General features: G+C 39.8%; 1 protein-coding gene across 1 annotated transcript in view; it reads left to right on the top strand.

The window, feature by feature from the left end:
- The window catches only part of NVL (nuclear VCP like), a 38,114-nt gene that overhangs the window by 10,516 nt on the left and 15,282 nt on the right, over positions 1-12,316 (top strand). The window contains exons 13-18 of the mRNA XM_063391111.1: positions 2,178-2,433; positions 4,648-4,866; positions 5,452-5,556; positions 6,331-6,393; positions 7,556-7,675; positions 8,362-8,461. Of these exons, the coding sequence (XP_063247181.1) occupies positions 2,178-2,433; positions 4,648-4,866; positions 5,452-5,556; positions 6,331-6,393; positions 7,556-7,675; positions 8,362-8,461 (863 nt within the window). The remainder of the gene's footprint in view (positions 1-2,177; positions 2,434-4,647; positions 4,867-5,451; positions 5,557-6,330; positions 6,394-7,555; positions 7,676-8,361; positions 8,462-12,316) is intronic.

Raw genomic sequence — 12,316 nt, 5'->3', positions numbered from 1 at the left:
ACTGAAAAGTTGCAGAAGACATTCAGTGAGCACCTGTTTGTCTTGGAAGCTGTGCCTACATTTGGAGTAATTTCCTTTCTTGTATGCAGATCTGCTTTTAACATTATGTTAATGGCTTTCCAAGTGCCTTAACGGTACAGATGATGGAATCAAATGTATCTTTTCTCATGTCCAGGAAGTTAACATTCTGTCTTTGGTGCTCCCTATGTAGCTATTAAATTAGGAACATAAATTAAGTGAAGCTCATTTGTACCTTAAGCATCAGGCCTGGATTCTTCCATTCCCTTCCTCTTGGAAATACACCAGTCTGGGCATTAAGCTGAGCTGCAGTCATCCTGTGTTGTGTAACTGTCCTTTTTTTTCTCCAAAGAGCTCTGATTATCAGACAAGTAAAAAGAAATAAATCCATTTCTGCATTTTTAATTAAAAAGGAACTGCTACTCATTTCCTCAACAGCAAAAAACACAGGAAGGGAAGTTTGAAAAACTTATAGCTTATCTTGTTATGGAAAGGAAAGAAAGGTTAAAGGATAAGTTTCTTCTTATTCTGAAATAATCATATTTCTAAGTTGAGGAGGCAGACACTTCTGCTTGCAGTATTGCCCACTTTGCGTTGTCAGCCCTCAGGCCATTATTCCACCCTAAGGTTTTTCTCCCCCCTTCTGGCCGTACCTCCATGTCTGTTTTTTTCTCTTCCCTCCCTTCTTCCTCCAGCTTTACTGCTCTGTAGTAATTGTGTTCCTCTTGGCTGTGGGCAAGACGTGCAGATGGTTGGAAGCAGACCTGAGGAGTCACCTGAGGAGAGTTGTGATTGCCTGACAGTTCCTAGGAACATGTTTAAAGATGACATTCCCAGAAACAGCACAGTGTGGAAGGACAGGAGATGTGAATGGCAGAGCCATCCTGGTGTGCAGGGATCGTTCACAGGTTCGAGTGGAGTCAGGGCATTCATATTATTGTTTGTTTGTATTTGTTTTCCTGGAGGTGTAGGCTTACAGGGACTGATTGTCTTTTTTTAAATTCTTCCCTCCTCCTGCTTTCTGTTTTGTTTTGTGGAAGGCATGCTGGTGTTGGTTTGTTCCTTTATTTTAAAGTGAAAGGGTTACATAGACCTTGTAAGTCCTCACAGTGTGCTGATTTGCAGGGTGTCTTGCTGAAGGCAAGATTTGAACTGCTTAGTTGTGGTTTTGCAGCCTTAAGGTGAGTGAGATGAGAAAGTGTACCTGGAGATCTTGCTTTACCTGGCGTTTTCCTGTGCAAATTCAGAATGAGCCATTTGTACTTCTGAACTGTTTACACTTCGACTCAACTGACAGCTACAGCTCTTGCCAGACAGGTTGGAAAAGTCTTGAGAAACAGGCTATTATCCCCAATAAAGATTGAAAGGAGAGATGATGGAACTTGCTAGTGGGGAGGGAAACAGACGAAATATATTATAATTTTAGAGTTTTAAAGAATTTAATCACTTGGTTTTTTCATAACACTTCTGTAGTTACGTTATTTGATCTAGAAATAATTTGAACTAGATTTTATTGGAACTAGAAGAATGTTACTGATCTGGACTTTCTTGGTTTGCGCTGCCTTTTAAAAATATTTTCCCACTGAAGTGATATTTTACTGTTGTATTCTTGTGTTCTGCTTTCACTGGTCAGGGAAAAATACTGAAGACTAAACCAGAGCTCCTCACGCAGTCTGATTTCATTTGTTTCTTGCAGAATAGCTTGTTGTGGATGTTGTTCTTCAATAAATAAATTTTTAAAAAGTGGCATGGAACAGGCAGTGCAGGCTTACGTTGTTAGGAATACAAGGTTAAAAGTATCAGTGGATAACTTGTGTGCATCACTGTGGTACACTGAGACCTAGCCTGTCAGTTTTGAGTATAAATTAGGGTTGAAGGGTGACCTGTATTACTTCAGTCACCAGAACCACAGATTAGCAGCCTCTGGTTGAGGCTGTTGGTTTTTGTTTCAGAAGGGACAGGAAGTTTATAGCACAGTTCTGTGGGTTTCAGTGCTGGTTACTTCCTACTTGAGCAAAAACTTCCCACTGTGCTACTTCAGTTCATGTGGACTGAAATAGACATTAAATGCTGCTTTGTTTTCATGTGAAAAAAGAAAAAAAAAGTATTATCTTTTTCTCTGGCTTTATCTTTTCTCTTTTTTCCCCTTACCTCATTAGAATTCTTCAGACTTTGTGTCGAAAGCTGAAGCTCCCGGCGTGGTTCGACTTCGGCCATTTAGCGCGGCTGACCCCGGGCTATGTGGGGGCTGATCTGATGGCCCTGTGCCGGGAGGCAGCCATGGGCACGGTCAACAGGGTCCTGCTGACAGCTGGGGAGCACGGCAGGAAACACACACACTCTGAAGGGAGCCCGGGGACAGGAGCAGACAGCCCCGTGCAGGAGGGCACCAGCCAACCAGAGCTTCCACCTAAGGTCTGTGCTCCTTGGAGCGTGTGTTCTTAGCATCTGAAGAGCTGAGCCAGTTTACAGTTATGAAAGTCATTACTCATAAGTCATCAAACATCCACAGCCAACCTAATATTAAATATAGATTTAGAAATGGCAGCTGCTAAGGCAGGAGTGTAGCTCCTAATGACCCTAATAGAAAGGGTCTGGAGAAGAGAATCCCAAACCCCAGTCCTCCTAAAAATTATGTTCATATTTTGTACAAGGTGTGTTTTTTCCCTCGGATTTTTTGTTTTGTTTGTGCTGTGTTGTTTTGACTTCCAGCAGAGCAGAGTTTCAAAGAGTGTCTTTATCTCTCTTCAAAAGTGTATTGACTGCAATAGAATTTTAAAAGTATCAGACTTGCACTGAGTATTTTGTGCCAGCTGTTTGCTGTGCCCTCAGTGGAATGTCTCTGATGATGCTTGGTGCTCTTCCCTGACCTGGCAGCCTTACGGTAAGCCAGAGTCTAGAGGTATTTATGCAGCCTTTGTTTGCCTTCCAGCTATGTGGTTACTTGAGGTAAATCACACGTGGTGATTAGTGCCTGTAGCAGGTTTGAGGAAGAGAGGAGCTGTTAATGTGCAGCACAATTGGAACTCTTTGCAGAAAATAGTATTTCAAGTGCCAGAACTACTCTCTGGCCTAAGTAACATGAAGGTTAGTGAAACAGAACAACTTTATATAGAAATCCTCGGTCTCACTTCTCAAAATTTGGAGTCTGTATATGCTTCATTATCTGCAGGCCTCCTAAAGATTTATCTGGACATAAGTGGGCTTAAATGCACATTGTGCTCAAATTCTGTTTTTAGGAGGGCTGTCAAAGAGCACTGTTGCTGTGATGACAAAAATCAGTGTAAAAAGCTGTAGTAAGCCTTTGTATTAGTGTAACATAAGCATGGTGCTTATACCTCCCAGTGCTTCCTGGTGCCTGCTGCAGCCAAAAGAAAATGAGGAGGGGCAGGTAGTTGCAGCTTTTATCAACATCACCATGATCAAAGGGGTCATTGAGAATGAGGAAGTCTAATCCTAACAAAGCCATGTTTTGATAGCTGGCAGGAGGTTGACATAGTCTAATACAGGGTATTGTCATTAAAACCCTTGTATTATATGTATAATGGAAAAATAAACATACAAAACCTTTAAAAATCATTCACACAATTTGAGTAAACAAACCCAGTGGTCTTGGCTATTTCAGAGTTTCTCTCAATGGCTCTGTTAAGAGGAGGGAGGACTTAAAAGGAATATCAGGCATTCTAAGCACTTGTATTTCTTTGTGGTTAGTTGTAGAGCTATCCTACTGAAGTTGACAGGAAGTGATATTTTTTCTTTATACTCCTGTAGAAAAAACGTTGAAACTTTACAGAGTTTTTACATTTATTTTTTCTCCCTCAATCGTATAATGAAAATCCTGATACAGTTTTACCTGTAGTGCAGGACCAGTTTGCTTTGATACTGTTTTTTGTAATTGAATGGAGATACATTTATATTGTGAAGAGCTGAAGTTCTTTGATGGAATATTTTCTCAGTTCCCAATATGGAACTGGTTGGAGAAATTGGAATGTACCTCCCATGGTCACTGTGGTCTGCAACATGGGGCAGTGCAGGAAAGCATTACCTGCATCTCTGTCCTGTTTGCCCAAACTTTATCAGGGCCTGATTGCAGAACCAGGTCGAACCAGGCTGAGGAAATGAGTTGTCTTAAAATTAGATGGTGTTAAATCAAAGTGTGTATTCTAGAAGTTTGTTTAGAGTTTTAACAGTTTATACAAAACTGAATATTCCTCAAATTGCTGGAATTATGCTGTCCAGCAGTTTTTCACTTTCTCTTGAAAGCAGTTTCTTGTTAAAAGCAGAATTAATACATATAAATAATACATATTTTGGAAATTTCAGCATGGAAATACCTTTCTTTCTCTAGTCAGTGTGAGAGAAGCAGTAGGAATAACTGGAAGGCAAAATACATGTGCTAGCTCATTTTCTGTAGCATCTAAATCAAGATCTTAGGCTCAGCTCAGTGCTTTCAAACCTGTTAAATGTACACAGAGCTTCCCTGCAACATTTTTATCATTAGTAATTCACATGTTTTATGTGTATTGTACATGATAATGTGATTGATGGCTTTGAAAAAGCCCTTAAAACAGTTCTGGAAGTCTAAGGCAGTTGGATAATGTTTTTCTCTCCCTCTCCATGTACCTTAAGGATGAACTGCAGAGACTTTTGGATTTGCTGAAGGAGCAAGCCCCCTTGCCTGAGGAGCAGCTGCAGAAGCTGTGCATTGAGATGAATGATTTTATTGTTGCCCTGTCCTCAGTGCAGCCCTCTGCCAAGAGAGAAGGCTTTGTCACAATCCCTGATGTGACATGGGCAGACGTCGGAGCGCTGGAGGATGTTCGGGAGGAGCTGACGATGGCAATATTGGTGAGTCCTAGCCTCGCTCCTAAAGAGCTTGTGCACTCCCCCCTGTGCAGGAAACAGAACTGTTTGTTTTCAATATTTATTTAAAGTATAGGGGTATTTTGCAATGTCTTTATTTAAAACAGTCAAGCTTGTATAATTCACTTCAGAATTTGTTTCAAGTCTGGTGTTCGTATGTAATATTTTGCTTTCTGTATTCGTGCTTTCAGTGTGTTTGTATTGCTCAATCTTTAAGTATTCTAAAAGTTGTGTACCAATAACCTTAGTTATGCAACTGCCACACAAAGAATTGGGGACTACTTAGCTGGAAGCTTAGCAATCTTGCTGCCAATCAGAGGGAAACTTAACATTAACACCTTTAGATAACTTTGGTGAATTAAATCTTTACCTCTGAATAAGAATATTTCTCCCATTTAGGGGTAATTAGCAGTGCAAGATATTAAGGTGCTGATTGAATCTTTATTCCTTTAGTCTGTAAAAGATTGGAATAAAAAACTTGCTATGAATGATTTTTCATCCAGCTGAAACTAAAATGAAAAGTTTCATGTTTTCTTTATGCCAGAGCTAACAATGATCATTTCTTTTTAGGCACCTGTGCGAAACCCAGAGCAGTTTAAAGCCCTGGGCCTGACTACTCCAGCTGGTGTCCTGCTTGCAGGGCCTCCAGGGTGTGGTAAAACACTGTTAGCTAAGGTAAGCATCTTCTAAACATCATCAAAAACACTGCAGAATCTTCTTGAAATGGAGGGTTTTGTAGGATGAGTCTGGATCACAGTGCAAGAAGTTGGCCTTTTGCACCACATCTCATCAGAAAATTAAAAATTAAAAAAATTAAATGTAGGCCTTTGTGCTGAAGTTACTTGATTACTTTTCTTGCATAAAGTTACAACTTTGCTTGAATGGAGAGGGAATTCCTGCAAAACTTGAAGGAATGAAGCTGGTTAAGGAAAAAGTGGCAAAGATGAGAAGAACCTCTATTGGATAACCACTCCAATGGAATATTTTACTGTAACTAAATTGTATCTTAGGGAGTACTCTGCAACTCTTACTGAAAATACTTCTGGTTTGCTTCTTGAGCATTTCAGTTCTTACCACATCTCCACATAAATGCAGATAATCGTGCAAATTTCAGATTGGTTCCCATTTTGTCTCAGGTGCTCTTATGGAGTTGAATATCTCTTTAACTCCCATAGTTATTGGACATTCTTCAGCTGGTGTGGGGGGTGGGGTATGAATCTGAACTGCCTCATCAGAGAGAGACAGAGTACATTGCTAAATTCCCCGCTCCCCTCCCACTCTTAATTGCATATAATTATACTTTGTACTGTTTTCTGTATTTTGCAAACAGTTGCTAACTGTGTTCCTTCCCTTGTATTTGTTTATCATTCCATGGACAGAACCCAAGCAGACATGGTGAATGTGTGTTTTATGTATATCTATATCCATCTGGTTTTACCTTTTTCACAGGCTGTGGCAAACGAGTCTGGACTAAACTTCATATCTGTGAAAGGTCCTGAGCTGCTAAATATGGTATGTGCTGGTCATGGGGCTTTTGTTATTTATGGAATTCTTGTCCAAAATGTGGGGCAAGCAAAATTCCTGGTAATTACACAACTGGTACTGGTGCAGCTGAAGTTGCCTTATTTAACCTCTCCTTCAAGTTTTTAGCAGTGAAATTGTTCATGTGAAAAGAAAAAGTCACCTGTGTAGCTTAAATCCTTATCTAGTTTAAACTACCTGGCAGGTGGAGCCTTCTTAACTTGAAGTGGGGTTTCTAAATGACCAGCTACATACATCAATGCTTTTCTGTAGCATGGAGATTTTAAATGTCAACAGATGAAAGTGCTGTAGTTCAAATTTCTGAAGCATTTTTTGACTTAGAAGTGCTGTGATGTAACTTCAGTCCCTTTCAGAGTCAAGAGAATGTGTTGGACTGAGCAAGGTGGCTGCAGTTCCCATCTGGGGAGGCCATTATCAGTAATGTGGAAGCTGAAACTCACATGCTGGGTTTGATTGATCTCTTCCCAAACATTTTTATATGTTTACTTCAAGTCCTGATACAGGCAGGAAATAACAACACTTAACTTAATGAGGAGCCCAACTTCCTTGTTGAATACAGACAAAATGGTTGGCTGTGGTTCAGAGACTGTGTTACCATATAAATTGTGTCAAAACATGTTTGGAAAAAATCAAGTGTTTGCACTTACAACTTCACAGCCCCTGTTCCTACAATTCAGCATTCCAAGTGAAATTCTGGCTGACTTTTCAGTTCCCTACCACCAAGATCCTGTCTTCAGGCAACGACTCTATGAACTTCAGATGTTCCTTGTGTTCACATTGGACACTGGATTTGTTTATGAGCAGCTGAGCAACAGGGTCCTTAATTAAGACTGTATTTGTTAGTTCTCATCACCAAAAGGATGGCAAATTAGAATTACTGCCCAGAAAAAAGGAATTCTATTAAACTCTGAATGTACTGCAAATTGTCAGGATTCAACTAGTGACAGTCCCCATGTAAATCATGATCGGTAAGGAAACAGAGATAAAAGAATGTTGTCAGAAAAAAGCAGATTAGTACATTGCATTTCTCCCTTGCAAAGTACCTTAAATAGTGTTTAAAACGATTGATTTTTTTTCCAAGCAAAGTGTTAATGTCTTAAATAGTTTCAATATTGTTTCCCTTACTTTTTAGTATGTTGGTGAAAGCGAACGTGCTGTGCGTCAGGTATTCCAGCGTGCCAGGAACTCAGCCCCCTGTGTTATATTCTTTGATGAGGTTGATGCTTTGTGCCCTCGGAGGTCTGACCGTGAGGTGAGTTGGCCTTGAGATATCTCCACAAATAAATACTCTCAGTTACAGCTTTTGGGACATTGCAGGCAACAGAAGCACCCAGAAGGGTATCTCCCAAGAAATCTGTCCACTAGGCTTTTATTTGAGGGAAATATGTTGGTCAAGTTTTATAAAGCTTAATACTTTCTTTCATATGCATATATAGAAAAATATCCACAGAAAAGCAGGTTAAGCTTTTGAGTTTGGTTATAGGACATCACTACTTTGGAATTACTATTTACCTCTCAGTAGCTCACCTGCTTAAAATGTTGTTTCAGAGGTTCAATATTTAAGAACTCTTTTCCCTCAGAAAACTGAATATTGAGAAATTTTGTGTGTTCTTGTTGAGGTAGATACCAGAATGACTAGTACAAATACTTGTATGTACTCCTTTAAGTGGGTCCTTTAGTTTTGATGGGAAGGAAAAAGTTTGCCATGTGTTAAAATACGTGGGAGGTGTGCAGATAGCATGAATTTGGGATGGAGATGTACTAAGAATACGAGAGAAGGAGTCCACAATGCAGCTACATTGAAAGTGTGAAACAGGAACTTTTCCTTTGAGTAATATTTCAGTGCAGGGAGTTAGTAGATCTTGTGTTTCTTTTACCTTGAAATATTCACGTTCCCACTGTTTCTTTGATTTTGTTGGCACATTTCTCCCTCCCAAGTCGGGAGCCAGTGTGCGGGTGGTGAACCAGCTCCTCACGGAGATGGACGGGCTGGAGAATCGGCAGCAGGTTTTCATTATGGCCGCCACAAACAGGCCAGGTAAGGACCCCCAAGTCAGAAACAAGAAATCAGACGTCCCTGGTCCTCTTTGAGCAAAATTGTGTGTTTCTAAATATTTGAATTCTGTAACTAAGGCTGTTCTGTGCTTAAAATTACAGGGTCTGCTCAAATGCAGAGCTTTTCTGATCAGTTAATCTGTTCCGTGTTCATGTGGTATTTTGAGATAAAGCAATCTCTTTAAAATGTGTCTCAGCACCTGGTACCATTGCTGTTAGAATGCTTTGAAAGACCTTTGACTGCTGTGGATTATCTCCTTGCAATGTAGAAACAGAAAAGAGACCTAAAATGTATATCTTTTTTTTTTTTTACTGCTTAAATTGATTCTCTATCCAAAGCAGCCTTACAGTTTTCTGCCTTTTTTTTTTTTTTTTTTTGCCTTAAGACATCTGTCTCATGTTAAGTCATTTTTCCATTTGCTGATCTTTTGCTCCCTTGGCTCTGTGTTCCATACTAGACTCTGGAGCAGTTACTCTCCTGTTTCTTCATGTTCTGTCCAGCTGGAATATTCACAGCTGTCTTTGTTCCCTTGCTGCCTCTTCAGTTTTTGGTAGCTCTTACAATTCTAGCAGCATCTCAGTTAATAAGCTAAACACTGATGTCTGCTTTACAAACGTCATGTGTTTTACAGGCAACTTTCTATCTCTGTTTTTTTTGTTTGTTTTGTGTTATGGAGAAGTCTTGTGTTTTATACATAGCAAGAAACTTTCCTGAATTTGCATTCCATGTAGAAGCTGTGGGTTGTAAATAAAGGAATTTGTTGTCAGTTTAGAAAGAAGCAAGCGTGAAGGGGTTGCACTTCCTCAGTTATGAACATTTTTCTGAATATTGCAACTGAAATGAAATACAGGGTTACAAGTCTGTCTTGGTAAAACCATACTGGTGTGAGTACCAGAATTCTGGAAAGAACTTTTGCACCTAGAACAGGTATTTGGCAAATTCCTACTTACAGTGGGACACAGTTATTTCTTACCTGCATGTATTAAGTAAGGACAAGATGTGGAGTTTTGCTGAGAAATGGCTTAACAGGAAAAATAGCAGCATGGCTCTTTTGGATATAATTTGGAAGATGAGAAAGTAAAATACCTGATACTGCCTGTGTTCTAGAAATTAAAGAAAATTTGGTCAAAAATCATTTATAATAGAAAACTAGGAGGTGGTTTTAATTCCAATGGTCAAAAGTGTCAAAGATTTGAAGGAAAATCTTCCTTTGTCTCAAGTTCTTTGCACCATGACAGACTTTCAAGCCTTCCACGTGGTAAAGTATGAGCAGTAGGGGCTGAAATCTCTACCTGCTTGTACAAGTTCTTTGACTTAAAGTGGCAGGTTTTCCTGGCATGAGCTTGCTAATGCAATGCAGAATAGAAAATCAGGTTTTGCTGTGTATAGATGCAGCTGGATGTACCAAGAGTGTTGGTGGGAGCGTCATCGAGTTGCCTTAGGAAAAAGATCTCTCCCTGAATTAGTTGTGCTATTGCAAGCATTTGTATCAAGCAGCCCTCTTTGGAAGTGTTTCTCAAGGGCTTCATATCTAATTAGTGACTCGTCATTATCTCTGACTGATAGCTGGGGCTGGGAATTCCAGTGCCTTTGGAGTGAGGACACATCCAGCTGCACTTCCTGCAGTGCCGCCTCAGCCGGTTGGGCACGGGGCCGATCTTTTTTGGGCTGCTCTGTGTCACTGTTCTGAGCTAAGGATTCTTCTCCTGGAGGCAGCTGAGTGCAAGCACTCCAGCAGCTGCACCAGGGCCAGGTTAGGGTTAATATTGCCCAGATGTTAATTTCTGAATATAAATATTTACGTGTGGCAGGTTGTCCCAATCCCTTGGTTTAGATTCACACTGATTCTATGCTTGCTTACAGGTCTGCTTTTCATGCATATATGAAATAAATACCTGTTCAATTGTTAATTCTCTTCTCTGTAAGCCTTATAATAGGTACATTTTTACCCTTACATGGTTAGAAAGTACCTCTGGAATGGCTTGGGGATCCTTTTTTTTTTTTCCCTTCAGTTTTAAAAAGTCACTATTGCCTTTTTCACCTGCAGTGGCCAGTGTACTGTTTGACCATACAGGAATAGTTAAAATGACAGAACTTTACCAAATAATAAGGTTTGGCCTCATATTTGAGGGCAGCTGGGAACTGTGTGAGACATGAAATCAGCAGTGTATTATTAGTCAGTGACAATGCTGAAAAAAGGGGATTTGAGGTAAAAATGCCAAATGTAAAGAAAATGCAAAGGCAGGGATATCAAATATGAATCATTTCTATTTATTGAATTTATAGATGAATTTATATCCTTCAGTTTGTTGATTTTATCTTCATAAAGATACAAGGAGTTGTTTTGCCAACATTAATAAAATGATTTTTTTCAGCTGGAAGATGCAGTTTGGGTAGGATGGATGTCTTGCTTCAGAAGGACTGTGTATGAATAACATTTTGGATAGGTTTAGACCATAAATTTTTCCTGTGGTATCTGCATTTGTCAGTATGAGGAAATAGAGTTTCATCAGAACAATTTCTACTGAAGTTGTGGTTCAGTTGGGGAAACTGATTTTTCTCTCCTGTAGTTTATTCACTGTTCATGGGGCCTAGGAGGGGGCAGCATTCACCAAATGAGGTTTTGCTGGTGTGGTCTGGCTGGTTGAAAGGAGCTCACTGCAGGCAGAGAGCAGTGAAAGCTGTGCTAGGAAAGCACTCCCATCCACCTTAAGAATGCAAAGCCCAAGCAGAGACCTGGAGGACAGGCTTAGACTGGCTGCTATATTGAAGCAGTTCCTGAAAACAGTTAAGCTGTGGTGCCTGAAAAGGCTTTTAAATCTTTGTAAGAAAAGTTTTTCTGTCGTAGTTGTGGTGAGTAGAGGTGCTGCTGGGGAGGGGAGTTGTGTAATGTAATTCTAAATAATATATGTGTCCCAGCAGAACTTCTGCAGTCTTCCACTGAGCCAGTGCTGTGAAGTGTGAGATCTCACAGTTTTTAATCCATGTTAGTATAATTTATTAGGAGACAAAAAAGCTTTTCAAGATGCTTCTTTTTCAGAGTGGTTGCATGCATGATAGCTTTGATAGTTGGTTGCTGGTACTGTACATGACTGTTGTGCTTGTTGTCAGCATTGTAGCCTGAAATTGTGCAATAGGAAGAGTCTTCACTCATAAGTTATTATTACTGTTGTTGTTATTATTGTTGTTGTTATTGCTATTATTATTGTTATTATTTAGGAATAGTTGCAGTTAGGATAGCAGTGGCTCAACCACTTTTAGCATCAAGGTATGTTCCTGGCACAGTTGTTGTGTTGGCACCTGGGACAAGGTATTACTGTGAAATGCTGGTAGTTTATATTTATACCCCATGGCTCGAGACTGCCAAATTCTCTTTTATGCAGCCATTAAGCACTTGGAAGGCTTTAATTCCCAATTTGGGAAAAGGGTAGTCACAATAGATTGGTTCTTTTGTTTATCATCTACAATCTGCAAGTGGTAATTCTTATTCTGGCAGTGGTGAAAAAAGCCTTTGATGTGCCCTAAAAAGCAGAATATTTGAATGGTTTTTGCACTTACTCAATGACTTTGGATGTCCTCTGCAGATATTTCTTGACTCCTTCTAAATTAGCAGGGATGCAGTATTCCCAACTCAATCTCTTTCCACCTAAATGCAGAATCAATGTCAGACTTTGTCTGAAGAGGATTTAACTTTTAAAGCACTCAATATCATTAGAGGGGGGAAAAAACAGAGGCAGAAATGTCATGTCTTGTTAGCACCTTTATGGGTCAGAATAATTATATTCTGTTCCAGCCTACTTCTTCCCCAAATTCAAGAGTAAATAGTACACAACTGCC

Source organism: Prinia subflava, chromosome 2, assembly GCF_021018805.1.
Source record: "Prinia subflava isolate CZ2003 ecotype Zambia chromosome 2, Cam_Psub_1.2, whole genome shotgun sequence".
NCBI lineage: Eukaryota > Metazoa > Chordata > Aves > Passeriformes > Cisticolidae > Prinia > Prinia subflava.
Note: the sequence above shows the minus strand (reverse complement) of the source record. Positions and strands in the feature narration are given on the sequence as shown.